We start from the raw sequence: 27,080 nt of genomic DNA on the forward strand, positions 1-27,080 counted from the left end.
CATCTCTCAAGGTGATAGACAAGATAAAAACATATTTCAGGAATTAGATCGTTACACTTCAAGCAATAAATTCGGTAACACACCGAATCCGGCAAACGTGACACAGGCAGGTATTAACGTACGGCAGATTGATAGGGAGATTACCGAACAACCCGAACCGCAGGTTGCTCTAACCTGCCTCTACTCCACAAGGGAAAAACGGACCGTCCAACTCATAAATAACCACCTTCCCGCGGGTGGGCAAACGGAGAAGAATGGCGGGACGGCCGCAAAGCAAAGCGGCTGGTGACCTCACCAAGAAAATAAGTAGAATTTTACAAGTAAATGAAACAACATATCACCAATCACCTAACTTCTAATAAACTGCGATTTCTGGCGAAGACCTGGCGCAGCGTACCCAAAACGCTCTCCCGAACCGTCCTCTGCCAGCCGCTTCAACGGACGGAAGAAGGCGTGCCAATCTCCCATCTCACGGCGTCGCAGCTCGCACCGGCCAGACCGATGTCGTGGGTTGACTCCTGTTGCTCTCGTGTCGACCGCGAAGCCACTACCCCTCGCTATACGGCGGGGCCCGCTGGACTCACGTGGCGACCTCACATGCGCCGACGCTCAAGGCGGACGAGTCATCTTGTGTCTCAGTGTTCGACCGACCAACCGATCGATCCAACCGCCAATGACCGTTGCCTGAGCAACTCGAGCAGACTGGCGGCCTAACGCGCAGACTCAGAAGCAGCAACTAAGCCCCCGACCAGGCGACCACTCGTTGAGTTCTCTCACTGCGCCACGAATCCGAATGAGAGACCGACCCCAGACTGACTCCAGACTCACCCAGACTGACAAACTCACGAGCTCATAGCCCCCCTGAAATGTACGTGAACAGGCAACCTTACCCCTTTCCCACCAGAGGGAGACACCAACGCTGCGATTGCCACAGCGGCGCCACCGCCAGAAACGGAGAGCGACTGTTTCACACAACGCGCTGCGGTGCGCTCTTCAGCAATTTTTCACCACGGCTCATGAATATCACGTGTCAAATGGTTACTGTGTGCCGCACTGGGTCTCGAACTCAGATCTACTACTTGTCTCGAGCAGTCATTTCACCCACTGGAATATTCGAGTGTGTGAGAATAGGACCATCGGATTTGATGGAGGTATCGGAGTTCACCACAGACGCAAAGCTCTCCTTGTGGTCTTTAGAAATTTAGTCTTCTGCAGCAGACGTCACAGGATCACCGTGTAACATCGTCTGTAGTCTTGATAATTGTCTCAGTTCGGCGACGAAGAGAGTCCACAAGTTTCTTCATCTAAACCCAACCGAGCTGAAGCAACTCATTGATGACCAGGTTGATCGCTACTTTCCACTTGAAGTCCAAATACACTCCTGGAAATTGAAATAGAACACCGTGAATTCTTTGTCCCAGGAAGGGGAAACTTTATTGACACATTCCTGGGGTCAGATACATCACATGATCACACTGACAGAACCACAGGCACATAGACACAGGCAACAGAGCATGCACAATGTCGGCACTAGTACAGTGTATATCCACCTTTCGCAGCAATACAGGCTGCTATTCTCCCATGGAGACGATCGTAGAGATGCTGGATGTAGTCCTGTGGAACGGCTTGCCATGCCATTTCCACCTGGCGCCTCAGTTGGACCAGCGTTCGTGCTGGACGTGCGGACCGCGTGAGACGACGCTTCATCCAGTCCCAAACATGCTCAATGGGGGACAGATCCGGAGATCTTGCTGGCCAGGGTAGTTGACTTACACCTTCTAGAGCACGTTGGGTGGCACGGGATACATGCGGACGTGCATTGTCCCGTTCGAACAGGAAGTTCCCTTGCCGGTCTAGGAATGGTAGAAGATGGGTTCGATGACGGTTTGGATGTACCGTGCACTATTCAGTGCCCCTCGACGATCACCAGAGGTGTACGGCCAGTGTAGGAGATCGCTCCCCACACCATGATGCCGGATGTTGGCCCTGTGTGCCTCGGTCGTATGCAGTCCTGATTGTGGCGCTCACCTGCACGGCGCCAAACACGCATACGACCATCATTGGCACCAAGGCAGAAGCGACTCTCATCGCTGAAGACGACACGTCTCCATTCGTCCCTCCATTCACGCCTGTCGCGACACCACTGGAAGCGGGCTGCACGATGTTGGGGCGTGAGCGGAAGACGGCCTAACGGTGTGCGGGACCGTAGCCCAGCTTCATGGAGACGGTTGCGAATGGTCCTCGCCGATACCCCAGGAGCAACAGTGTCCCTAATTTGCTGGGAAGTGGCGGTGCGGTCCCCTACGGCACTGCGTAGGATCCTACGGTCTTGGCGTGCATCCGTGCGTCGCTGCGGTCCGGTCCCAGGTCGACGGGCACGTGCACCTTCCGCCGACCACTGGCGACAACATCGATGTACTGTGGAGATCTCACGCCCCACGTGTTGAGCAATTCGGCGGTACGTCCACCCGGCCTCCTGCATGCCCACTATACGCCCTCGCTCAGAGTCCGTCAACTGCACATACGGTTCACGTCAACGCTGTCGCGGCATGCTACCAGTGTTAAAGACTGCGATGGAGCTCCGTATGCCACAGCAAACTGGCTGACACTGACGGCGGCGGTGCACAAATGCTGCGCAGCTAGCGCCATTCGACGGCCAACACCGCGGTTCCTGGTGTGTCCGCTGTGCCGTGCGTGTGATCATTGCTTGTACAGCCCTCTCGCAGTGTCCGGAGCAAGTATGGTGGGTCTGACACACCGGTGTCACTGTGTTCTTTTTTCCATTTCCAGGAGTGTAGTTTCTTACATTTCTTAAGAAAATGACATCCTCCTGGGGACATATTGAGTCTCAACTTTGTCGTCTATACGGAATTAAAATTTGTTCTGCGGCGAGGACTTGAATCCGTGTCTCGGGCTTACTAGGTAGATGTGCTACCGATTATACTATCCAGGCATTGTGGACAACACAGTTGCATAGACTACCCTAGTGTTAGCGAGGGCATTGGACAACGGTAGTCAGTGCACCTGTGTGCTAAAGTTAAAAGTTGGACTCCCCCTGAAATCTTGGCTGCAGTGACAGCGCAACCCGAAATCTAGGTTAGCCATCGAATGTTAAACCAGAAAATAAGATTGCGGTAACAAATTGACCGCTAGCAAAGCCCAGTGTTTACGTCCACGCCATGTTGAGAAATGCAAGGGGAGACCAGTACGTAGCGTTTATCCACCTGTGTCAGCCACAATGCCAGAGTGGTGTGTGGATAGTCCATGTGCCTAGTAAGCAGCAAACATGGGTTAAAGTCTCGACCTTGGCACATGTTTTAATTCGCTACTTCGGCCTCTATCCTTATCGAAGATTAAAGTTGAGACTCATAATTCCATCAGATCAACAGATCACCTAAGCCTGAGATACAAACAAGATTTCCGCATTACATGCAAAGTTGGGGTGTTGTTCCAAAATTGGTGAATCTCGGTAATTCTGACAATTTAGGAAGGGAAAAGTCAAAATGGACTGAGGTGTGAGCCACGCGGAGTGGCCGTGCGGTTTGAGGCGCCATGTCACGGATTGCGCGGCCCCTCCCGCCGGAAGTTCGAGTCCTCCCTAGGTCATGGGTGTGTGTGTTGTCCTTAGCGTATTAAAGTAGTGTGTAAGTTTATGGACCGATGACCTCAGTAGTTTGGTCCCTTAGGAATTCACACACATTTGAACTTTTGAACTACGGTGTGAATTGATGTTTGTGTTAGTGAGAAAACTGGTTTAGTGTTGTCCCTGCTGTGTTAGCCACACTACCAGGGTGGTAGAGGGCTGGCTGGTCTCTGTAATAAAAAAACTGTGTGAAGGGATCAACAACGAACTTCATGTGACGTCCGCTACGACCAAATACAATGGACAATAACGAACAAAAAATGCGAAGAAAAGAAAAGAAGAGCATGATAATCGGGATCAAATCCAGCCTTGACACAAATTTTGATTCATTACTTCAGCTTCTATCCCTGTCAAAGATTTATAAAGGAATTATGATCGGGTTATTTGGTCGGCCAATCGAGCTGTTATAGGATGCCATAGTGCTCCTCAAACCAAGGAAGTATGTGTGCCGCTCTGTGAACACAACTTTTGTCATCTCGAAAGACTGGACTGTCGTAATATATCCTCACCGTCAACGTACAGAAGGAAGAGCAACAATGGTCAACGGGAATGTTAAAATTAATTGCCTGGTTCATGGTCACAGTAACCGAAGTGAGTTGGCTCAACCCACCGTTCGAAAAACGCACTCAAAACATCACGTATCTACTGCCAGCCCGAACTATACCTCCGCAAACTGCAGGTTAAATTCCTCATTGCGCCGTCCTGGGGTTCGGCGCCTTACATCATTTGATAAGAGGCAAAATTTCGATTCGCCTGACCACACAACACTCATCGAGTCGGCTGCTGCAATGTGACGGTATGAGTAACGGCCTTTAGCAAGGTACCCGATTTCAAATGTTCATTGCAAGCAGTTCTCTTCGCGCTGTTTACTCGGAAACTGGTTGACATGGAGCTGCATTCACTGACAGCAGCACTTCCTGTCGGATTTGAAACCGAATGACGTTTACAAGGCGTAACGCACTTGTCTGCTGTACCTGTAAGTTAGGATCTTTTCACAACCACTGTTGCTGCGACGTGTTAACGGTTGCGAGTGGTTCTCCATTCCTTGTAGCGACGTTAGGCAGTTCGCATTGATACACCAGCAAATCAGGTAACTCCATTCAAAGTGTGATCATAGGCACGTCCAAACACGAAAGCTCCTTTCTGCTCTTCTGATGTGTCTCCACATCGACCCATCTTGTTGCGGTGATCCCATACCACCAACTGGCACATACACACTACTTCATTGTTGAGTGTCGTGGCTTACTTCAGCGGTGTATGAACACATTCTCGTCTCGTACTAGCTCTACGTCATCCACAGTGTTCCAAGGCTACCAGTGTGCTATTGCAGTGGGGTGTGTAACACTTTGTTCGCCGAAATTAGTGCGGAAACATAATTTAAAATAGGGATACGTGTCGAAGTGCGCTCAGTCTGTCTCGCATCTGGGACATCATCGAATCTCCTGTCGACACACGCCTCTACAACTGACATTGTGAACCCGTTTGTTGTGGTGATCGACTCGAAGGGAGCCACTTCGAAATCCGTATTGAGCCAGGTGGCAAAGTGGCTCACACAATTGGCGGATTCGCACTGAGAGAAGTGAGCTTAGATTCTAGTCCGATCATCCTGATTTAAGTTGTCCATAGTTTCCACACAATTAACGTAAGGCCAATGCCAGTACAGTTTCCGCTTGACGCTAACTAGGCACCAGGCATTGCCGAAACTTCCATGAATTTTACATTGATTACGCCGCGAAATTAACTGGTTCCCAGATTCATATCCACCCACAGCGTCTAGCGTAACGAATAGTTTGGGATCATTGGAAGAACGCACAGATAGCTGCTGTTCACATAAAAATAGGTACGTCTGTTTCGGGATCCAAAGGCGTTTGCTGACCTTGGAAGTTTTGACGCTCCTAGAGCAATAAAAGCTTCTCTGTAAGAATAAGCACGTGTGCAATACAGCTAGCCTTCTTATATAAACGATAGTAGATGCAAATGAACACGTTGATTCCGTCTTCATAGTGTTATACCGGAGCCAAGGTAGCCCATATAACATCACAGAGGACAAGGTTGTGAGATTACGTCGTCGTCTCGGAATTGGACTGTTACTAGTGTGTGAGTGTGTTACCACGAACCTTCGTGGAAAACTAGAAGTTAACTTTTGTTTGGCTCAATTAGGAGACTTTTTTCGTTATTGTTACCTTTCGTTTGTATGTTCAGTCATCAGCCTTGTGAACTTACATCAATAAAAGTTGTGTTTGTGAAAAATTGCGAATTGTCAGTCACAACACATAGATTTTCTAAGAGAGCTCGACAGTTTACCACATTATCGTTTAATAACAACCAAGACATTTTCATCATAACTATCTTCACAATTATGTGGTTCGGTGGAGGACTAATGTACTACATCGACTTACACCCCATGACAAAAAAAGTAAAGCACACAGAAGACATGGTCGGATGTGAATGTAGCTTCGTACATTGACAAACCGACGGTGTGCACGTAAACGATTTAGAGTTCCAATTTTCTATAACACATGCGAGGGTCGTTCAATAACTAATTCAACAAATTTATTTTCTCGGCCAATTCTGGTTCAAAAAATGCATAATTTATTGTGGAACATCGTGGAATATTTTCGCTTCAGCCACTATAGTTTGTTGAAGTTCCGAAAGGTAGTGACTATGTCGTAGTCTTTAAAGTGGTGTCTGTAACGGAGGTGGTTCCAAGAAGAGAGCTGTCATAGAGTTTACTTTGGCCGAAAACCAGAGCAGAATGTCAACGGAGACCTGGCAGGGAACAAAAGGACAGTGAGTCACTGGGCGAGGCATCGCAAGAAGGACGCACAGACCTGTCCGACGTCCCGCGTACCGGCCAGCCGCACAGAGCTGCGACTACTGCAGTGCTGGAACGTGCGGACACTCTCATTCGTGATGATCGAAGGTTCACAGTTAAACGCTTCAACTGGATGTTTTTGTTGGTAATGCTGACACACCCGTCCATCAGTTGGGGTACTCAAATGTGTGTAACCTCTGGGTCCCTCGCCATCTAACAGAAGGCTATAAAGAGAAACGAAGGACCATCTGTGCGAAATTGCTTGCGCCTTACGAGGATGATCGTGACAATTTTTTGTGTAACATCGTCACACGCGATGAAACATGGGTTGATTACTTCGAGCCGGAAACGGAACAGTAGTCTATGGAGTACGCCACAACACCTCCTCTGACGAAAAAGTTCAAAGTCGCACCTCCCCTCCCCCTCCCCTCTCTACATGCCCCTCCCCCCCTCCCCCGATAAAGCCATGGCGAGGGTCTTCATGGACTCTGAAGGGGTTATTCTCTTTGTTGTCCTCTCTTACGGTGCTATGATCAGCTGGGAAGTGTACTGTGCTATCCTCAGGACATTCAGGAAACGACTTCAGCGTGTTCGTTGCCAAAAAAATGCAAACGACCTTCTCCTTCTTCATGACAACGCAAGCCCTCACACAAGTCTGCGCAACCGAGAGGAGCTCATAAAACTTGCCTGATCTCGCACTTTTCGACATCCAACTGTTTGGCCCAATGAAGGATGCACTCCGCGGTAAGTAGTACGTTGATGATCTACATCTACATCTACGTGATTACTTTGCTATTCACAATAAAGTGCCTGACAGAGGGTTCAATGAACCACCTTGAAGCTGTCTCTCTGCCGTTCCACTCTCGAACGGCACGCGGGAAAAAGGAGCACTTAAATTTTTCTGTGCGAGCCCTGATTTCTCTTATTTTATCGTGATGATAATTTCTCCCTGTCTAGGTGGGTGCCAACAGAATGTTTTCGCAATCGGAGGAGAAAACTAGTGTTTGAAATTTCATGAGAAGATTCCGTCGCAACAAAAAACACCTTTATTTTAATGATTGTCACTCCAATTCATGTATCGTGTCTCTGACACTAACTCCCCTATTTCGCGGTAATACAAAACGAGCTGACCTTCTTTGTACTTTTTCGATGTCATCCGTCAGTCCCACCTGATGCGGATCCCACAACGCACAGCAATACTCCAGAATAGGGCGGACAAGAGTGATGTAAGCAGTCTCTTTAGTAGATCTGTTGTACCTTCTAGGTGTTCTGCCAGTGAGTCGCAGTCTTTGGTTTGCTCTACCCACAATATCATCTATGTCACCGTTCCACTTTAGGTTATTTGTAAATGTAATTCCTAAATATTTAGTTGAATTTACAGCTTTCAGATTTGTGTGACTTATCGAGTAATCGAAATTTGGCTGATTTCTTTTAGCACTCATGTGAATAACTTCACACTTTTCCTTATTAAGAGTCAATTGCCATTTTTCGCACCATACAGATATCTTATCTAAATCATTTTGCAAGTCGTTTTGATCATCTGATGACTTTACAAGACGGTAAATGACAGCATCATCTGCAAACAGTCTAAGACCACTACTCAGATTGTCTCCTATGTCGTCAATATAGATCAGAAACAATAGAGGGCCTACAACACTTCCTTGGGGAGCGCCGGATATTACTTCTGTTTTACTCGATGACTTTCCATCTATTACTGCGAACTGTGACCTTTCTGAGAGGAAATCAAGAGTCCAGTCACACAACTGAGGCGATATTCCATAGGCACTCAGTTTGGTTAGAAAACGCTTGTGAAGAACGGTGTCGAAAGCCCTCTGGAAATTTAAAAATGTTGAATCAATTTAACATCCCCGTCGATAGCACTTATTACTTCATGAGCATAACGAGCTTGTTGTGTTTCACAAGAACGACATTTTCTGAAACCGTGCTGACTATGTGTCAATAAATCGTTTCCTTCGCGGTACTTCATAATGTTCGACTGCACTGTGTGTTCCAAAACCCTATTGCAAATCGACGTTAGTGATATAGGCCTGTAATTCAGCGGATTACTCCTACTTCCCTTTTTGGGTATTGGTGTGACTTGAGCAATTTTCCAGTCTTTAGGTACGGATCTTTCTGTGAGCGAGTGGTTGTATATAATTGCTAAATATGGAGCCATTTTATCAGCATACTCTGAGAGGAACCTGACTGGTATACAATATGGACCGGAGGCCTTGCCTTTATTAAGTGATTTAAGTTGCTTCCCTACACCGAGGATATCTACCCCATGTTCTCATCTTGCTGTTGTTCTTGACTGGAATTCAGGAAGATTTACTTCGTCTTCTTTGGTGAAGGAGTTTCAGAAAACCGTGTTTAATAACTCTGCTTTAGTGGCACTGTCATCAGTGACTTCACCGTTGTTATCGCGAGTGGAGGTATTGATTGCGTCTTGCCATCGGTGTGCTTTAAGTATGACCAGAATGACTTTGGTTTTTCTGCCAAATTTCGAGACAGAATTTTGTTGTGGAAATTATTAAAAGCATCTCACATTGAAGTACGCGCCATATTTCGAACTTCTGGTAAAAAATTTGCCAATCTTGTGGTTACTGATGCAGCAAGTCGTAGACTCCGACATCGACCTGTAGAGTGATACCATGCAGGCATACAGGCCTTCTTAGTAAGATGGCGGCAGGCAGCCACACTGAACAGAGTTTATGTTGACATACAGGGTTTTGCAGGGAAAAGAGCGGGGAATAGCAAGTTCTATTGGAATCCTGAATAAAATTAACCTGTTTTCGTTGCGTTGCGTCACTTATTGAACGCCACACGTGGAACAACCACTTCAATGTGTTAGTGTCTTTCCTGTTTTCTGTTTTTCGTTTTTACTGGGGATACTAGACCATATAAGAGGAGTGGAAAGTCTTAGATGTTGGGTGATATAATTCAAGGACATAGAGATGCCGTGTTCTCGTTTGAGATAGCTTTATCAGCACCTGTCACAGTTTTAAAGGGGCCTCTTTGTCAGTCTCCATTCGGCCGTCTGGCTGAATGGTGAAATACCCAGATTTGTGGGGTATTCGGATGTGACAGTGGCACCATTTTGACTGCGTGGGAGTGTGAGGGAAAAATCTTCGCCAAAGTTCCCGTCGACTATGTGTGACCACCACAAGGCAGAATCGCCGTTTTATGTACCAAGCACGTCGCTACAGCTTTGCATTTACGCACGACATTCGGGAACAAGTAATGGACCAGCTGCAATGTTCTGTGTCATCACGCGTCATGGGTCGGATATTAGCAGCGGCCTGACCTACGGAATTACCGCCCTATGCGTAGACTGCCGATGAAACCAGAAGACAAACGGGTGTGTTCCGAGTATTGCTGTGACGTGGAAGCGTGGACCGTTGCTGAATGGTTTCGCACTGTGTTCAGCGATGAATCGCGGTTCTGCACTACCTCAGATGACTGTCGTGAGGGAGTATGGCGGCGACCTAGGGTGAGGTCCTATTCCTCCAATGTTTTGGAGAGGGACAGCAGCCTTACTTATTGTAGCTGGTTCTCGTGGTGTCACGGTTTGGAGCCATCGGGCATGACTTCAGATCACAACTATTACTGATTGTGGGATCTCTGGCGACGCAACCTATACGTGACACATATCGCGTTGTCCTAAGTCTTAATTCTGAAGCTACAGTGTAGCGCTGTCACTTTTCAACGTGACAGTGCTCGTCTACTCGTGTCAGGAACTGTCTGTGTGACGTCGAGGTACTCCCGCGGCCAGCAACATCTCAAGGTGTGTCCCAGGTAGGACTTACTGTGAGTGAGCAGCTCACACATCAACTCTGGCCCAGCTGCAGCATCCAGGATATCGAGGACCAGCTGAATCAGTTTTGAGCCAACTTGTCTCAGAAGAGGATACAAAGATTTCATGACACCCTTCCCAACAGAATCAGGTCATGCATCCAGATCAGAGGGGACGCTGCACTATACTCATAAGTGGACACATACTGCCAAGTCTTTGTTAATATGCCTCGATTTCGTAATCACTGAAGCAACATTAAATACTCTCTAAACCCATGAATCTTCATTTCATTTCTTACTCCCCTTCTGGGTGCTTCATATTTTTTGCCAGACCTTGTAACACGCTGTGCAAGACACTCCACTGTGCAAGACGGACGTTAGTTCTAACCCATTTACAAATTTTATGTCCTGTTCCATTCATGTACTGAGCGAGGAAAAACAAAGCCTACATATCTCTGTACGCGCCCTAGACCACTCTTGCTTTATTGTCCGTCCCTAAGGGAGGTATACGAACCGCAACAGAATGGGCGCACTCTTCCTCGAATATCGGCTCTTTAAATTTAACGGACAGGATATCGTATAAAACAACGTCTCCGTTGTCCCAAAAGTTCTCATTTACTTTCCCCTAGCATATCTGTTGTACTTTTATATGGGCTCTGCCGAAAGGCTGCTAATCTAGTAGAGCGTCTCTGAATCTGTTCGATGTGATGTGCTCGACACACTCTCTACTAATGTTGCAATCGGATACTATCGGGTCTTTGTTGTAGGTCCTAACTCCCACTTATCACATTTAAACAGAACTGCCATTGATTATAGGAAATGTAACTTTTACCCATGAATTTCCGCATTTCTTTACAATTGTTCAACGCTGACAGACAAGAGCATCAACAACAAACGTAATGATATTCCTGATAGTCCTACCTGATAAATTTTTTAAGTATATTGAGAGCATTACAAGGCATATTATACACCTTTGGAGAACAAGCGATGTTACTTTTCTTTCTGTTGAATATTCGACGCGTTTTACTGCTCACTAGGTACGATTAATTAAAAATTCTTCACGTTAATCACACGTCTTTGGACCTACTCCTTATGATCGTGTCTTGGTTGCTAGTCGCCAATGCAGTGAAGAGTTAGAGGCTTTTTCGAAATCGAGGAAAATAGGCTCTGCCTGCTTATTTTCATCTACTATTTACAAGATATCATACATGTAAAAAGGAGAGATCTGTTTCACACCAGAGGTTTTCCTTAACCCATGCTGATTCTTTATGTCCAGCATAATATTCGAGCACAGCAAACGATGCAGCATAACGTAACAAGAGTGACATTAGCGTTAGTTGTCTACAATACTTTTAATCTGTTCGTTTACTCTTTATCTGAATAGTCGTGATGTGTGTTTTTTCCACTACCGGACTATTCATTGCTCAAGGGATTCTCGATAAATGTGAACTTGTAAAGGAGCTAATTCCGTAGCATACGTAAAGTAAAATTCTGTCAGAGACAGCAAGGGACCTGGAAGAGCAGCTGAACGGAATGGACAGTCTCTTAAATCGATGATATGCTTTGCATAAAATTCTCGATTTCATTGTCTCTTATTAAAAACTTCTATTTAATTTTTCTGCTTTAAAACGAGAATTCGTGATTTTATATGAAATATGGGAACTGTTCATGACCAGCTCGAATACATTTTAGTGTAAAGAAAGACCAGATATGTAACGAGGGGTCACAAAGGCCACGTTCACAAGGGATCTTGTAAACGACAGCCTTCCGCACCATCACGCCATCTTCAGTTGAACACAAGAGTGCTGCTGTCTTCGGTGGAGGACGAAAAATCACTTTTACTTTGTGCTTGCTGAGGATCCGTCCTACTTTTCATGAAAGGCTTCCCACGTGACAGAAAATCCATGGATTTAAATCTTTTTAGTCTTTTTCTTCATTCTTTATGACCGTCTTTGGTAGTGCCTTAAGTATCTGGTGCGAATAATACACACTGGCTTCAAAAACTCTCTTTACGTGTATATGCTGGTCCTACAGACCGCGTTCGTCATCAGTGTTGTGTGCTCCGTGTACCAGAGTTCGGAGAACATTCATCACTTGGGAAGGATGGTGGCAGCTATTTGCATTCAAATATAAATCTCCACGTCTCTGTTTCCAAAACACAGGTATGTCCCAAAGTGCCATCATCTGTGCGTTGAACCAAAACATCCAAAAATGGAAGGCATCCATCATTTTCCATTTCAATTTCAAACTGGATTAGTGCATGGATGGAAGTCAGATCGTTTAAAAATTGTTGTAATTTATCTGCACTCTGGAGCCACACCACTAACGTTCGTCTCCAGAATAATGTGGCCCTTAAGTTAGCGTCTTTTCCTCGAAGTTCTCCAATAAAAAGTGGGCAAAATCATAACAGGTTTGAGTGGAGCTGTAATCTCTTTATCAAAACTTCTGCCGCTAATTGATAACGATTGTGAAAGAGGAGCCTTAGTGAACAAAGACACCGCAGTATAGAGCCTCTAGCACATCACAGGTGAAAGAGTTTCAATTCCAGCAGACGAGTGTCTCCTTCACCGCGACCGATGCCACTAACGCGACATACTGGCGGCTACCGCCTGCGAGTGTGGAAGGTAAACAGATTCCCAAAAGCTAATCAAAGATAGAGCAAGACATGCTATGGATACCACGCATTAGGGCAGGATAGTGGTAATTAAAACTTTGTGATTTCCCCTCATATGCCTTAAGCTGTCTTCGTGACCACTACATGGAAACCCTCAAAAACGTCTCCAGAGGACTGCATGAGAGTGAGAGCCTCATAAATGCAGACTTTTCAGACCATAAACCTTATTTAATTCATTAGATTTGTTTGCATTTGTACTGTTTAAAAGTGCAGTTCTCTGATCATTTATGTCATTATAAGCTGCGGTGGTGTCCCCTACAAACTAACAAGCATGATAAGGAAATTATCGTACGTGTTGTGAGTCGTGTTGGCAGAAAATGAGGGTCAATGGCAAGACGAGACACCAGAGCGTCCCCTTGAAACATTTCTAGTCCGTCGTAGACGGAGGAATCTTGGCAGGAGGCAACGCAGCTGCTGCCAGCTGTTCGCGTAACCCACTCAGTCTGCGGTCTGACATCACACATCGCTTTATAGCGTCCAGAGAATCTAAGAATAAGTACGCTCAAGTAGGTCTTCAAAAGAAAACGATTGCTTTGTCATTCTCTTAACACTTTATTGATTTCACTAACTATGATACAAACTGAGATCCAGCTATAACTCAAAAATGTTCAAATGTGTGTGAAATCTTATGGGACTCAACTGCTAAGGTCATCAGTCGCAAAACTTACAGACTACTTAACCTAAATTATCCTAAGGACAAAAACACACACCCATGCCCGAAGGAGGACTCGAACCTCCGCAGGGACTAGCCGCACAGTCCATAACTGCAGCGCCTGAGACCGCTCGGCTAATCCCGCGCCGCCCAGCTATAACTGCCTGTAGCAAAGTGAACAGTGTTGTAACGAATCCAGCAAGCTACAATGAGTGCCAGAGCTGTTCAGAAATATAATCCCTCAACTCCTTAGGCTTCTAAGCTACTACCTTATTAGATTATAACCTTTCAGTGATGATAACCCTTTACCCTGTACATCGATCCACATTATACAGACATAACTAAATGTCTATTAGTTGTGCATAACTAGTGATCGATAGATAGTCACTTCTAAGTGAAATCTCTGATATTGTTGACTTATTGTCAGTGCTGGGAAGTTTTCTGGATGAATGCTTTCGTTATATTGTAAATAATAGAACGCTCAGCGAGATTTAAAATGATCTTATGCATTGTAAATACACCTTCCTTTAAGCCCCAATAAATATATCCACCCTAAAATTCGAATTGTTGCTGTTGTGGTCTTCAGCCCAGACATTGGTTTGGTGCAGCTCTCCATGCTACTCTATCCTGTGCAAGCTTCTTCATCTCCCAGTACCTACTGCGACCTTCATCCTTCTGAATCTGTTTAGTGTATTCATCTCTTGGTCTCCCTCTACGATTTTTACCCTCCGCGCTGTCCTCCAATACTAAATTCGTGATCCCTTGATGCCTCAGAATGTGTCCTACCAGCTGATCACCTCTTCTAGTCAAGTGGCACATAAATTTCTCTTGTCCCCAGTTCTATTCAATACCTTCTCATTAGTTATGTGATCTACCTATCTAATCTTCAGCATCCTTCTGCAGCACCACATTTCGAAAGCTTCTATTCTATTTTTGTCTGAACTACTTATTGTCCACGTTTCACTTCCATACATGTCTACACTCCATACAAATACCTTCAGAAAACACTTCCTTACACCTAAATCTATACTCGATGCTAACAAATTCCTCTTCTTCAGAAACGCCTTCCTTGCCATTGACAGTCTACATTTTATATCCTCTCTACTTCGACCATCATAAGTTATTTTGCTCCCCAAATAACAAAATTCATCTACTAACTTGAGTATCACCCGATTTAATTCGACTACATTCCATTACCCTCGTTTTGCTTTTGTTGATGTTTATCTCATATCCTACTTTCAAGACACTTTCCACTCCGTTGAGCTGCTTTTCCAGGTCCTTTGCTGCCTGTGACAGAATTACAATGTTTTAATTCAAGGTTTAATTCCTTCTCCATGGATTTTAATACCTACTTCCAATTTTTCTTTTGTTTCCTTTATTACTTGCTCAATATACAGATTGGATAACATCGGGGACAGGTTACAACCCTGTCTCACTCCCTTCCGAACCACTGCTTTCCTTTCTTGCTCCTCGACTCTTATAATTGCCATCTGGTTTCTGTAAAAATTGTAAATAGCCTTTCGCTCCCTGTATTTTACCCCTGCGACATTATATGTTGGTAATAATTCGTGATAATGATGCTTTACGAGTGAAAATGTATAAAAGAAATGGAGTAAAACTATTGGAAACATACGAGGGCGTGCTGAAAATTTATGTCTCTGAATTTTTCATTTGAAAACTGTTACTGCTTTTTAAATAAAACACACTGACAAAATTAACACTCTCCATCTTTATTCTTCCGAGCACATTTCTCCTAACAAGAGACCAGTTTGTTGATACCGTCGCTGTAGAATGTTTGACTTTGTTGACGGAGCCAAACCCTCACCTCTGCTTGCACTGCTTCATCACTATCAAAGAGAAGTCCTCATAGACGTCTTTAAGTTTTGGAAACAGATGAAAACCTAATGGGTCCAGATGGGACTGTATGGAGGACGATCGATGGCAGTTAACCCGAGGTATCGGATTATTGCAGATGTCGCAGCGCTCGTGTGTGGTATGGCATTTTCATGCTGACGGCGAGTGTGCTCCACGTATGGAATTCGTGCTGTCACTTTTCTGTGGGTTTCGCAGTGCATTGCAGAGTTTATGGTGGACCTCTTAGGCATGAATTCCAAATGCACCACATATTGACCATTCCAGAACACTGTAAGCATAATTTTGTCTGCTGATGGAATGGTATTGAACTTTCTGGCGTCGGTGATCCTTTGTGGCGCAACTCCATTGATGCTTTCTTGTTTTCGGGGTCAAAACAGTGAACCCAGTTTTCGTCTTCTGTCACATTACTGATGTCGAAATAATCATCGTCACAAACAGCTTTTATTCTTCTATGTATTTCAATTGGAAACATGTTGTCTACAGTTAGAAACTCGATTACAGCACGCATCGACAAGTTACGTTATGCATCTCCATGTTATACGCTGCAGTTCGGAGCCCTCTACCGGCGAACTGCGTCAGCGAAGCGAGAAAGTCAACCGAATAATGTGCCTAACGTGTAATACCTTAATCGATGTTGAGAACAGAATAAAAAAATTGAAGGCATTAATTTTCAGCGCGACTTCGTGCATGTCATGACAGAAATTAAAAGTGTTCCACAGTTTTCGCTTTTTTTAAACTGTGTCTTTTGTATACTCCAAGATATATGGGTAGTAAAATATTACAATGAAAAGCATTCTAAGTAAATGAGGGTAAAAACTAAAAATATAGAAATGGACTGGTTTAGGGACCAAATCGGATACATAACACTTTAAGTCACTTGTCAAAACCGTAAACTGGTGCAGGGTGTAGCTTCGAGTTATATGTAAGGAACTCACTGGAAAAAACGAGAAACACACGCTACAGGAACAAAAATATTTTCGAAAACGTTGAAGGCCAATTTGTTTAGCGTCAAATATATTCTGTTAATATCTTTCAACACGTCACTTCGTATTAATACAACCATATTACTATGCGAAAGCAATGAAGTCACAACGAACTGTCATAAGTGAATAGATCTTGATGTCGACCTGAACTAGCGGCGAGCCCGGTAACATTCCGAACGAGTTACCCTGCTATGATAATGGCTAAGAATTGTCAAGTCCGACTGCGACTCTTCTCTTGTCGTCCATTCCAGACGTGTAGGCTGCTCAAGGCGCGTCGAAGCGTGTCAAGCTGATGCTGCATTGACCACGCACAAAATTATTAAATCACATCTGAGTAAAAGTTCACAACATTTGTTACTGATGAAGTATACAGGGTCCCTCAGGAGGAATGGTCAGTATCAGGGGATATGACAGGGACGATCAATAGAAGCAAAGAAGTCTAGTAAACGTGGGCTCTAAAACGCATATCTTCAGAGCTATGAGTACCTATTCAGTGTCCGCCCCCTCAGGTGAGAGGTCAGCACGTTTGACTGGCATGCAGGGACGTGGGTTCGATTACCGAGATTTTCGCTGCTCGAGGACCGGGTGTTGTGTTGTACTCATCATCATTCCATCATCATCGACGCGCAAGTCGCTCAATGTGGCGTCAACTAAAAAGACTTGCAACTCGGCCATCGAACTTTCCCAAGTGGGGACTCCCGACCATCAGTGCCATACGATCATTTCATTTTCACTTGTTCAGTAGAAGAGATGTGTTTCACAGTAGAGATGATAATAAACAAGTGCTTATAGCTTATTAAGGTATGCCTTTTAGAGCCCATGAGCTTTTATTCGAATGATCTTACCTATCACAACCCTGAATATTGGCGGTTTCTCCTGGGACACCCAGTATACAATACTTAACGCTTTTCTTCAGATCAGCGATGTTAGCCACAATTTTCACTAGTGATCATTTTGTGTTGAATCAGGCTAAGTTAGACTTCCAAGATGCTCTCAGTCCAGTCGTTGATCAATGTATCTGGTGGGCGTCCGGTGGCCGTTGAAGACGTGTGGTGCTGGTCATGGTACTAGCTGGCAAGGCGTTGGTGTCGGAAGTAGATCCGCTGATCCTCCAGTTGGACTCCAGTCGCCTCTCCACTGCGCTCTGGTGTCGTCGGGTCGTGCGGCCTCCCTAAATACATGGCAGGCGGCAGGTTTCTGAGCAAAGCTCTGATCGTTCATTTGATAGGTGCAGCAAATAGTGCTCTCTCTGTACGCCGAACCGGAACTATGGTGTCATCTCGTCACATAAACCTGCTGTGCAGGCAACGCCGCTGACTGCTGTACCGCATGGAGCCTCTGTGCCCCGTGGATACAGCCGTTGACACCTGCCTCTCTATTTCTGTGACAGCCAGCACCTACGTTTATATACAGATATTTACCGCAGTGAACTGTGGACTTGACGGTAAACATCTGGGTCAGAGGGATCCATTCACAGCTCTTTGCCGGCCGCTTTGACCGAGCGGTTCTAGGCGCTTCAGTCCGGAACAGCGGTGCTGCTACGGTCGGAGGTTCGAATCCTGCCTTGGGCAGGCATATGTGTGATGTCCTTAGGTTTAATTAGTTCTAAGTCTAGGGGACTGATGACCTCATATGTTAAGTCCCATAGTGCTCAGAACCAATTTTTGAACAGCTTCTTCAGTTCCAGTGTGTACAGATGTTATTAGAGCATTTGGTAGCCTGAATTAACCTAATATTTAACCTTTTTTGTATTTCTATACTGTTAGTCACTTGTGATAAAATGTCAGCAATTTTTATGCCGCGCGGAGTGGCCGTGCGGTCTTAGGCGCTATGTCACGGTTTGCGCGGCTCCTCCCGCCGGAGGTTCGAGTCCTCCCTCGGGTATATGTGTGTGTGTGTGTTGTTCTTAGCGCAAGTTAGTTTAAGTTGTGTGTAAGTCTAGGGACCGATGACCTCAGTCGTTTGGTCCCTTAGGAATTCACACACATATGAACATTTGCCAACATTTTTGATAATTCCCAGTTGGGCTACAATTTTCTCTCTCAACCGCTGTTTTTTAATCGTTCTGTGCTTTACCTTGAATGATGTGGATCTGCTCCAGAAATCCAAATTCTGTCCCTGGTACACAGAGCACGGCCGATATGGTTTTTACACAAGGTATTCTGCTAGTGATCCTCGGGACTACCACAGATGAGATTCGGCGGCAGCTCGTCCCAATACAACGGAGACCGCGTACCAGATAACACATACGGGCGCTGGAGGTTTACGCCGCGCTGTTCCAGACTGCGACAAGACGGTGGTGGTGCGGCGGCAATCCGGGGAGTTCGGCTTCCGCATCCACGGCTCCAAGCCGGTGGTGGTGTCCGCCATCGAGCCCGACACGCCTGCCGAGTCGTCGGGGCTGGAGGTGGGCGACATCGTCATCACCGTCAACGGCCACGACGTGCTCGACGCCTCCCACTCAGAGGTCGTCAAGCTGGCGCACGCAGGTCAGTGCGCGTGGTGCGAATGTCTGCTGTCTCTGTGCCTGCCTGCTCTATAAAGAACGAAAAAGCTCTGTTCAAAGTGAGAATTTACATTGTGGACAAGCCAACTAGCTAGAGCAGCGGTCTCCAAACTACGGCCCGCGGGCCGAAACAGGCCCGCGTTAGCTGGCCGGGCATCCACGGTATCCGGCCCGCCAAATATTTGACGTGGTACCTATACTGCCAACAATTGAGTTTCGAGGCCTATCGCGACCAATACACTGCGACATTGTCGGACACAATCACGCAACAGAACTATCAAACATATGCTCTGGCTCTGCTACTCACTACAAGACTACATGTTGTTGTTGTTGTTGTTTTCAGTCCTGAGACTGGTTTGATGCAGCTCTCCATGCTACTCTATCCTGTGCAAGCTGCTTCATCTCCCAGTACCTACTGCAACCTACATCCTTCTGAATCTGCTTAGTGTACTCATCTCTCGGTCTCCCTCTACGATTTTTACCCTCCACGCTGCCCTCCAATGCTAAATTTGTGATCCCTTGATGCCTCAAAACATGTCCTACCAACCGATCCCTTCTTCTAGTCAAGTTGTGCCACAAACTTCTCTTCTCCTCAATCCTATTCAATACCTCCTCATTAGTTACGTGATCTATCCACCTTATCTTCAGTATTCTTCTGTAGCACCACATTTCGAAAGCTTCTATTCTCTTCTTGTCCAAACTAGTTATCGTCCATGTTTCACTTCCATACATGGCTACACTCCAAACAAAGACTTTCAGAAACGACTTCCTGATACATAAATCTACACTCCTGGAAATGGAAAAAAGAACACATTGACACCGGTGTGTCAGACCCACCATACTTGCTCCGGACACTGCGAGAGGACTGTACAAGCAATGATCACACGCACGGCACAGCGGACACACCAGGAACCGTGGTGTTGGCCGTCGAATGGCGCTAGCCGCGCAGCATTTGTGCACCGCCGCCGTCAGTGTCAGCCAGTTTGCCGTGGCATACGGAGCTCCATCGCAGTCTTTAACACTGGTAGCATGCCGCGACAGCGTGGATATGAACCGTATGTGCAGTTGACGGACTTTGAGCGAGGGCGTATAGTGGGCATGCGGGAGGCCGGGTGGACGTACCGCCGAATTGCTCAACACGTGGGGCGTGAGGTCTCCACAGTACATCGATGTTGTCGCCAGTGGTCGGCGGAAGGTGCACGTGCCCGTCGACCTGGGACCGGACCGCAGCGACGCACAGATGCACGCCAAGACCGTAGGATCCTACGCAGTGCCGTAGGGGACCGCACCGCCACTTCCCAGCAAATTAGGGACACTGTTGCTCCTGGGGTATCGGCGAGGACCATTCGCAACCGTCTCCATGAAGCTGGGCTACGGTACCGCACACCGTTAGGCCGTCTTCCGCTCACGCCCCAACATCGTGCAGCCCACCTCCAGTGGTGTCGCGACAGGCGTGAATGGAGGGACGAATGGAGACGTGTCGTCTTCAGCGATGAGAGTCGCTTCTGCCTTGGTGCCAATGATGGTCGTATGCGTGTTTGGCGCCGTGCAGGTGAGCGCCACAATCAGGACTGCATACGACCGAGGCACACAGGGCCAACACCCGGCATCATGGTGTGGGGAGCGATCTCCTACACTGGCCGTACACCTCTGGTGATCGTCAAGGGGACACTGAATAGTGCACGGAACATCCAAACCGTCATCGAACCCATGGTTCTACCATTCCTAGACCGGCAAGGGAACTTGCTGTTCCAACAGGACAGTGCACGTCCGCATGTATCCCGTGCCACCCAACGTGCTCTAGAAGGTGTAAGTCAACTACCATGGGCAGCAAGATCTCCGGATCTGTCCCCCATTGAGCATGTTTGGGACTGGATGAAGCGTGGTCTCACGCGGTCTGCACGTCCAGCACGAACGCTGGTCCAACTGAGGCGCCAGGTGGAAATGGCATGGCAAGCCGTTCCACAGGACTACATCCAGCATCTCTACGATCGTCTCCATGGGAGAATAGCAGCCTGCATTGCTGCGAAAGGTGGATATACACTGTACTAGTGCCGACATTGTGCAAGCTCTGTCGCCTGTGTCTATGTGCCTGTGGTTCTGTCAGTGTGATCATGTGATGTATCTGACCCCAGGAATGTGTCAATAAAGTTTCCCCTTCCTGGGACAATGAATTCACGGTGTTCTTATTTCAATTTCCAGGAGTGTATATTCGATGTTAACAAATTTCTCTTCTTCAGAAACGCTTTCCTTGCCATTGCCAGTCTACATTTTATATCCTCTCTACTTCGACCATCATCAGTTATTTTACTTCCTAAATAGCAAAACTCCTTTACTACTTTAAGTGTCTCATTTGCTAATCTAATTGCCTCAGCATCACCCGATTTAATTTGACTACATTCCATTATCCTCGTTTTGCTTTTGTTAATGTTCATCTTATATCCTCCTTTCAAGACACTGTCCATTCCTTTCAACTGCTCTTCCAAGTCCTTTGCCGTCTCTGACAGAATTACAATGTCATCGGCGAACCTCAAAGTTTTTACTTCTTCTCCATGAATTTTAATACCTACCCCAAATTTTTCTTTTGTTTCCTTTACTGCTTGCTCAATATATAGATTGAATAACATCGGAGAGAGGCTACAACCCTGTCTCACTCCTTTCCCAACCACTGCTTCCCTTTCATGCCCCTCGACACTTATGACTGCCATCTGGTTTCTGTACAAATTATAAATAGCCTTTCGCTCCCTGTATTTTACCCCTACCACCTTTAGAATTTGAAAAAGAGTATTCCAGTCAACATTGTCAAAAGCTTTCTCTAAGTCTACAAATGCTAGAAACGTAGGTTTGCCTTTTCTTAATCTTTCTTCTAAGATAAGTCGTAAGGTCAGTATTGCCTCACGTGTTCCAACATTTCGACGGAATCCAAACTGATCCTCCCCGAGGTCTGCATCTACCAGTTTTTCCATTCGTCTGTAAAGAATTCGCGTTAGTATTTTGCAGCCTAACTAAACTTATTGTTGCGCCGCTTGAAACAACAATGCGTTGACATACTCTACCTCTGTTGCGTCTTGCAGTAATAGTGTTGCTAACAATGATTTTGAGATTTCGTTAGCTTTGCAGGCCGCTTTCGTGAAGAATGTGCAGTGACATACTTTTTTGTCGGTGAAATTCGGCAGAATAAAATACGCAAGAATTTCGGTCACGTCCACCAATCAAAATTATGTAATTAAATAAAAATCGTAGTTCGTTTCGGTGCTAGCTATTCCCACAACCTCAGATTTTTGCGATTTCATCTTTCCTTTAGCCTTACATTACGGTGATCATGGAGTACTAGGGTGCTTTAATCCCACTCGGTAGATCTTGGCCCTTATGACTTCGTGGAGGAGTCAATGTGGCCCGACTAAAAAGTTTGGAGACCCCTGAGCCGGAGAAAACTCTGTAACTTGCAATTTACACAGTTCTCTATAACAAGAAGCAAAAGAAGAAGACAGAATGATTTCTTGACTTTATACGCTAAAGGAAAAGGTTGCAGTTTCGACTCCCGGTCCAGCGAAAATTTTTAATCTGTGAAGGAACACTCCGCAGCAGAGTTAAAGTTACATTCTGTAAACAAATCCACCGGCTGTGGCTAAGCCGTCTCTCCACAGTATTCTTTCTTCCAGGAGTGCCAGACCGACAAGGGGTGCAACAGAACTGCTGTGATGTTTGGAAGGTTGGATACGAAGTACTGGCGGACGTAAAGTTGTGAAGGAGGGGGTGGGGGGGAGGGGGTCGTGGGGTCGTCAGATTCAGAGAATACACGAGAGAAACAAATAACAATCAATCAACCTTCTTCACACACTTCAAAAATTTAAAAGACGAAGTTGACAACATTGAAAACGCACTACAAATACCGCACAAAATCCCAAAAGGTTCAATCATGAATACTTTGGAGGATTTTGAAATATACATACGCACTTAGGATTATCCCCACGATTTAGTAAATGAACAAACCGATTACAAACATACAAAGTTTTAAAAAATTTATTGAAATTTTATGAAAGGATAACGGATAACCATAACACCAGAGATTACAAACACATCAATAAGAGTTTCATAGACACAGAACCCACAACTACATGAATATCTTTGAGTAAACAACTTGCTTTCAAATTTGAATTTCTACGACAGTCAGAATAGCAAAAAATTATTATAATATATGTGCTGCATCAAATACTTAAATAACTTTAAAACGCTACTGAAAAAATATTACATCCAACAACTACGGAGAGCAGTAATAGTTTATTGAAAGTTGACAAACGTCCATCTACAACGTCAGGCCGAAATAAGCTTATATACAAAAATAAAATGTCGGGCAGCATAAATCTACTAATCTTCTGCATAAGATCTACGAGGGTTACCTAGAAAGTAATGCACCGCAATTTTTTTTTTCCTCAGCCGAAAATGATGCTACGAATGCAAAACGTTACATAGGCCGATGTATTGTTTGAAGTCTCCTGAGTGAAAGCACGAAATTCCCGTCACTTCCGAGAGATAGCGTACCTGCACGACAGTTTCAAAATGGCGTCTATAGTATGTACCTTACAAGCAACGTGCCGTCATTCAATTTCTCACTGCGGAGGAAGAAACTGTGCGGAATATTCTGAAACGTTGTGCAAAGTCTATGAGGCATCTGCTGTCAACAGAAGTACAGTTAGTAGCCGGGAAGAAGGCGGTTCGGCAGAGATCCACGATTTGTAGCGGCCGATAGACCACTTGTTTGGGCTATTAAATGATTTTTTCGATGACGATGAGGAGGTGATTTACACAGTGAAGCCCTGACGACTCTCCAGCACGAGGATTACTACCGACAGGGCATACACGCCGTTGTTTCGTGCTGGAGAAAGACCGTAGAACGGGATGGAGAATACGTGGAAAAATAGGGTGTGTAGATAAAATACCATTTTTTCGTGCCTGTAATTCTTGTTATGTTCAATAATGAATTGTTGAAGAAAAAAATGCAGTGCATTACTTTCTGGGCAACCCTCGTAATTTAGTTCAAATTTCATTGTTCTACAGAAAAACACTAACTTAACCAACGCTACAAGTGTTATAGAAACTTACTCTCGACTCACTCATTAGTCTGCCATCATCAGCAGATTGTCTGCCACCGGTAGCTGAGTGGTCAGGGTGACAGACTGTCACTCCTAAAGGCCCGGGTTCGATTCCCGGCTGGGCAGGAGATTTTCTCCGCTCAGGGACTGGGTGTTGTGTTGTCCTAATCATCATCATTTCGTCGCCAACGACGCGCAGGTCGCCGAAGTGGCGTCAAATCGAGAGACCTGCACCAGGCGAACGGTCTACCCGACGGGAGGCCCTAGCCACACGATATTCCTTTTCATCAACAGAATAATTGAAGAGTGGAAATGTCAAACTTTCGAAGCGCCATTTTTTCACAAAACGTGATTTCACTGCTATTGTGTTGTCGATACTGTGTTGCATGTTCCTAAAGTTATTCCGAGTGCCAATCACATATAAAATACATCAAACATTCAGTATCAGATCAATGAGTACTTTATGCCGAACAGTAGTTCCCTCTGGGGTTCCAAGTGCCAAACGTCAAGGTAACCTCCATTTGCTTAATGCACGGTAGGTATGGTAAGCTTTTGTTCAGATCAGTAAAACATCTCTGAAGTGGAAGAAGACAACTTGGGTATCAAAAATAGTAAAAAAAAGTTGGAGATGCCAAGAACATGTGTCTGGAAAAAGTTATGGAAAGAGAAAGATAAAAAATGGAGTTTCTGATAAACATACACTGAATAATGATGTTAGCAAGTTTTATTAGTGATCCAATAACATGAGCATTGTTGTCAACGCTGGCGTGCAGGACCTCGAAATGCAGGAAGTTCCATCTCAAATAGCCGAGTAAAGTGCTTACTCTGAAGCAGAGCAATGTACTCAAAAAAGAAAAGATAATCGCCGACATACACAGTGCAGCACTTGTTCTGAAAGACCTGCCAAGTATATAAGTTGTAAAACAGAAAGACCTGCTGACGAAGTTGCCTCTTTTGCTCAACAGCAAAAGGAGATCCGTTGTAGACTTCGCAGCACCTTACCTCTAAAATGGTGTTGTACAAGAAACAAAAGTCAATACTGAAACAATGTTTCTTGACTTTAATATTGTTGTTCTCTTGTAAAAAATTTCAAAGATATTAGAAACAGTTTTTGCTAGCTGCAGTCCTAATGTATCAACGGCCTTGCCTCAGTGGTCACGCCAGTTTCCGTCAGATCACCGAAGTTAAGCTCTGTTGGACTTGGCTAGCACTCGGATGGGTGATGGTCCGGGTTGCCGAGCGCTGTTGTCAGGCGGGGTTCACTCAGCCCTTGGGGCGCCATTTCAGAAGCTACTTGGCTGAGAAGTAGCGGCTCCGGTCACGAAATCTGACAACGGCCGGGAGAGCGGTGTGCTGTCCACAGGCGTTTACCTAGTGACCCCTGTCGGTTGAGGATGACACGGAAGCCGGTCGGTACCATTGGGCCTTCCGAGGCCTATTCGAACTGAGTTTAGTTTAATTTACAGTCCTGGTAGTTAAAACATTTATGAAGTATTTGCATAAAGTATTTTTATACTAGTATTATCACAAACAAAAACGTAGCGTCCCAATATTAATGGAAAAACTTCCTTATTGGTGCTCAAAATGAGTCAATTCCCTGGTAGGATATTGTTGATAAATCATTTATCGGTGCGCATGCAACAGTATGTGCTTTGTGATATGTTCCAAACGGCGCTCATACCTTGGATTCTATTGTTGGTAGAAAGATAGGCTCAAGTGCTTTGGATAACCCTTAGGCTGAGAACCATTTGTATACCCAACAAAAGGACCGTCTTAGTGTCACTATCCAACACAACAGTATCAAAGTACGGATATTAGACACTTGCTTCTGCTAAGGCAAATGAAGAAAATCGGTTTTTTTTTTTGCGTTTGATGTTGGTTACGGAGGACGTTGAGTTAATTATGGAGGTACCATTACTTCATGGGCAGTTCCTCAAAAAAAGGAAATTTACCATCTTTTTTCTGTCAAAACCACTGATTCCGCAGCTATGCACAGCAAATGGCTGAAATTTTTACGATTTGTATCTAAGATCCCGATCTCGAACAACCTTGGAAATTTTGGTGATACGTTTACCCGTTTCCGAGATGGACCATATCAAAGTTACCCTACTTCTACACGTAAAAAACGTGCAAACATCCGGAGTGAGGCGAAAACGTAGTTTAGAAAATGACGTAGAACGGAGAAATATGCTGTGAAGTGTCTCTGTTGCCACTGGAAGGGTTCTGATAACTCCATGTTTTAGTACTGAAACAAATGAAAAATTTTTTTGCACATAAAAACTGGTGTGACGTGTAAAACTACTTCTGCGTTATTTCATTTTCAGGAAGCGAAGTATCAGAATTTTAGGAAACACCGCAGCGATCGATGTTCACAACTGTACTTAGATGGCAGAAATCACATTTACTGGTGAGCAGTTTAAGTCCAGAGGCGGGCCATCTTCAGTACGTATTCCAGTGTTGATGTATGGGGACGGATCCACGGAGCAGCAACTATAGAAACCTCCAGGTGTGCAATTGACACCATCTGGAGGGTTCTGCACTTCATGCTCCGTGGATCTCCCTCCTCAACTTTGGAGTACAATCTGAAATCGGTCTAGACTTAAATCGGTCACCAATAAACGTGATTTCTGCAATCTGGACTGTTCTTCTAAGTACAATTACCAAAATTTTACTGATCCTTAAAATTCTTTCTATATGTGTGAAATGCCCTGCTGTGGCCAGGGAAAGCAGGGAATAGCAGAAACATAGTTCTCTCGGAGCATTAAAAAAGGCGAATATGCTGCTGTTTAAAAGACTCTGACTGAAAAGTGGGGTACCAGGTGCCTCATTCAATTGTCCTCAGTATGAAAGCATACTCGCGCTTTTTTATGCTGAGAGAGGAGGAATCAGTGGCAGTGCGAAAGAAAAGAAAAAGTAATAAATAGTAGTAGATATTTGACGGTAGTTGTGGTATAAACAGAGCGAGGTGAGAGAAAATGAGGAATACATTGCCTGTGGAACGTATTTGACAGTGACAGGACAGTGCTGGGAAGAGAGTGAAGGAGATA

At 45.3% G+C, this 27,080-nt stretch overlaps 1 protein-coding gene across 1 annotated transcript in view; it reads left to right on the plus strand.

Moving 5' to 3' along the window:
- Positions 1–27,080, plus strand: part of LOC126335960 (uncharacterized) — a 1,093,560-nt gene that overhangs the window by 1,021,146 nt on the left and 45,334 nt on the right. The window contains exon 29 of the mRNA XM_049999436.1: positions 18,717–18,923. Coding sequence (XP_049855393.1) covers positions 18,717–18,923 — 207 coding nt within the window. The remainder of the gene's footprint in view (positions 1–18,716; positions 18,924–27,080) is intronic.

The sequence above is a fragment of the Schistocerca gregaria genome, chromosome 2 (genome assembly GCF_023897955.1).
Source record: "Schistocerca gregaria isolate iqSchGreg1 chromosome 2, iqSchGreg1.2, whole genome shotgun sequence".
Classification (NCBI taxonomy): Eukaryota; Metazoa; Arthropoda; class Insecta; order Orthoptera; family Acrididae; genus Schistocerca; species Schistocerca gregaria.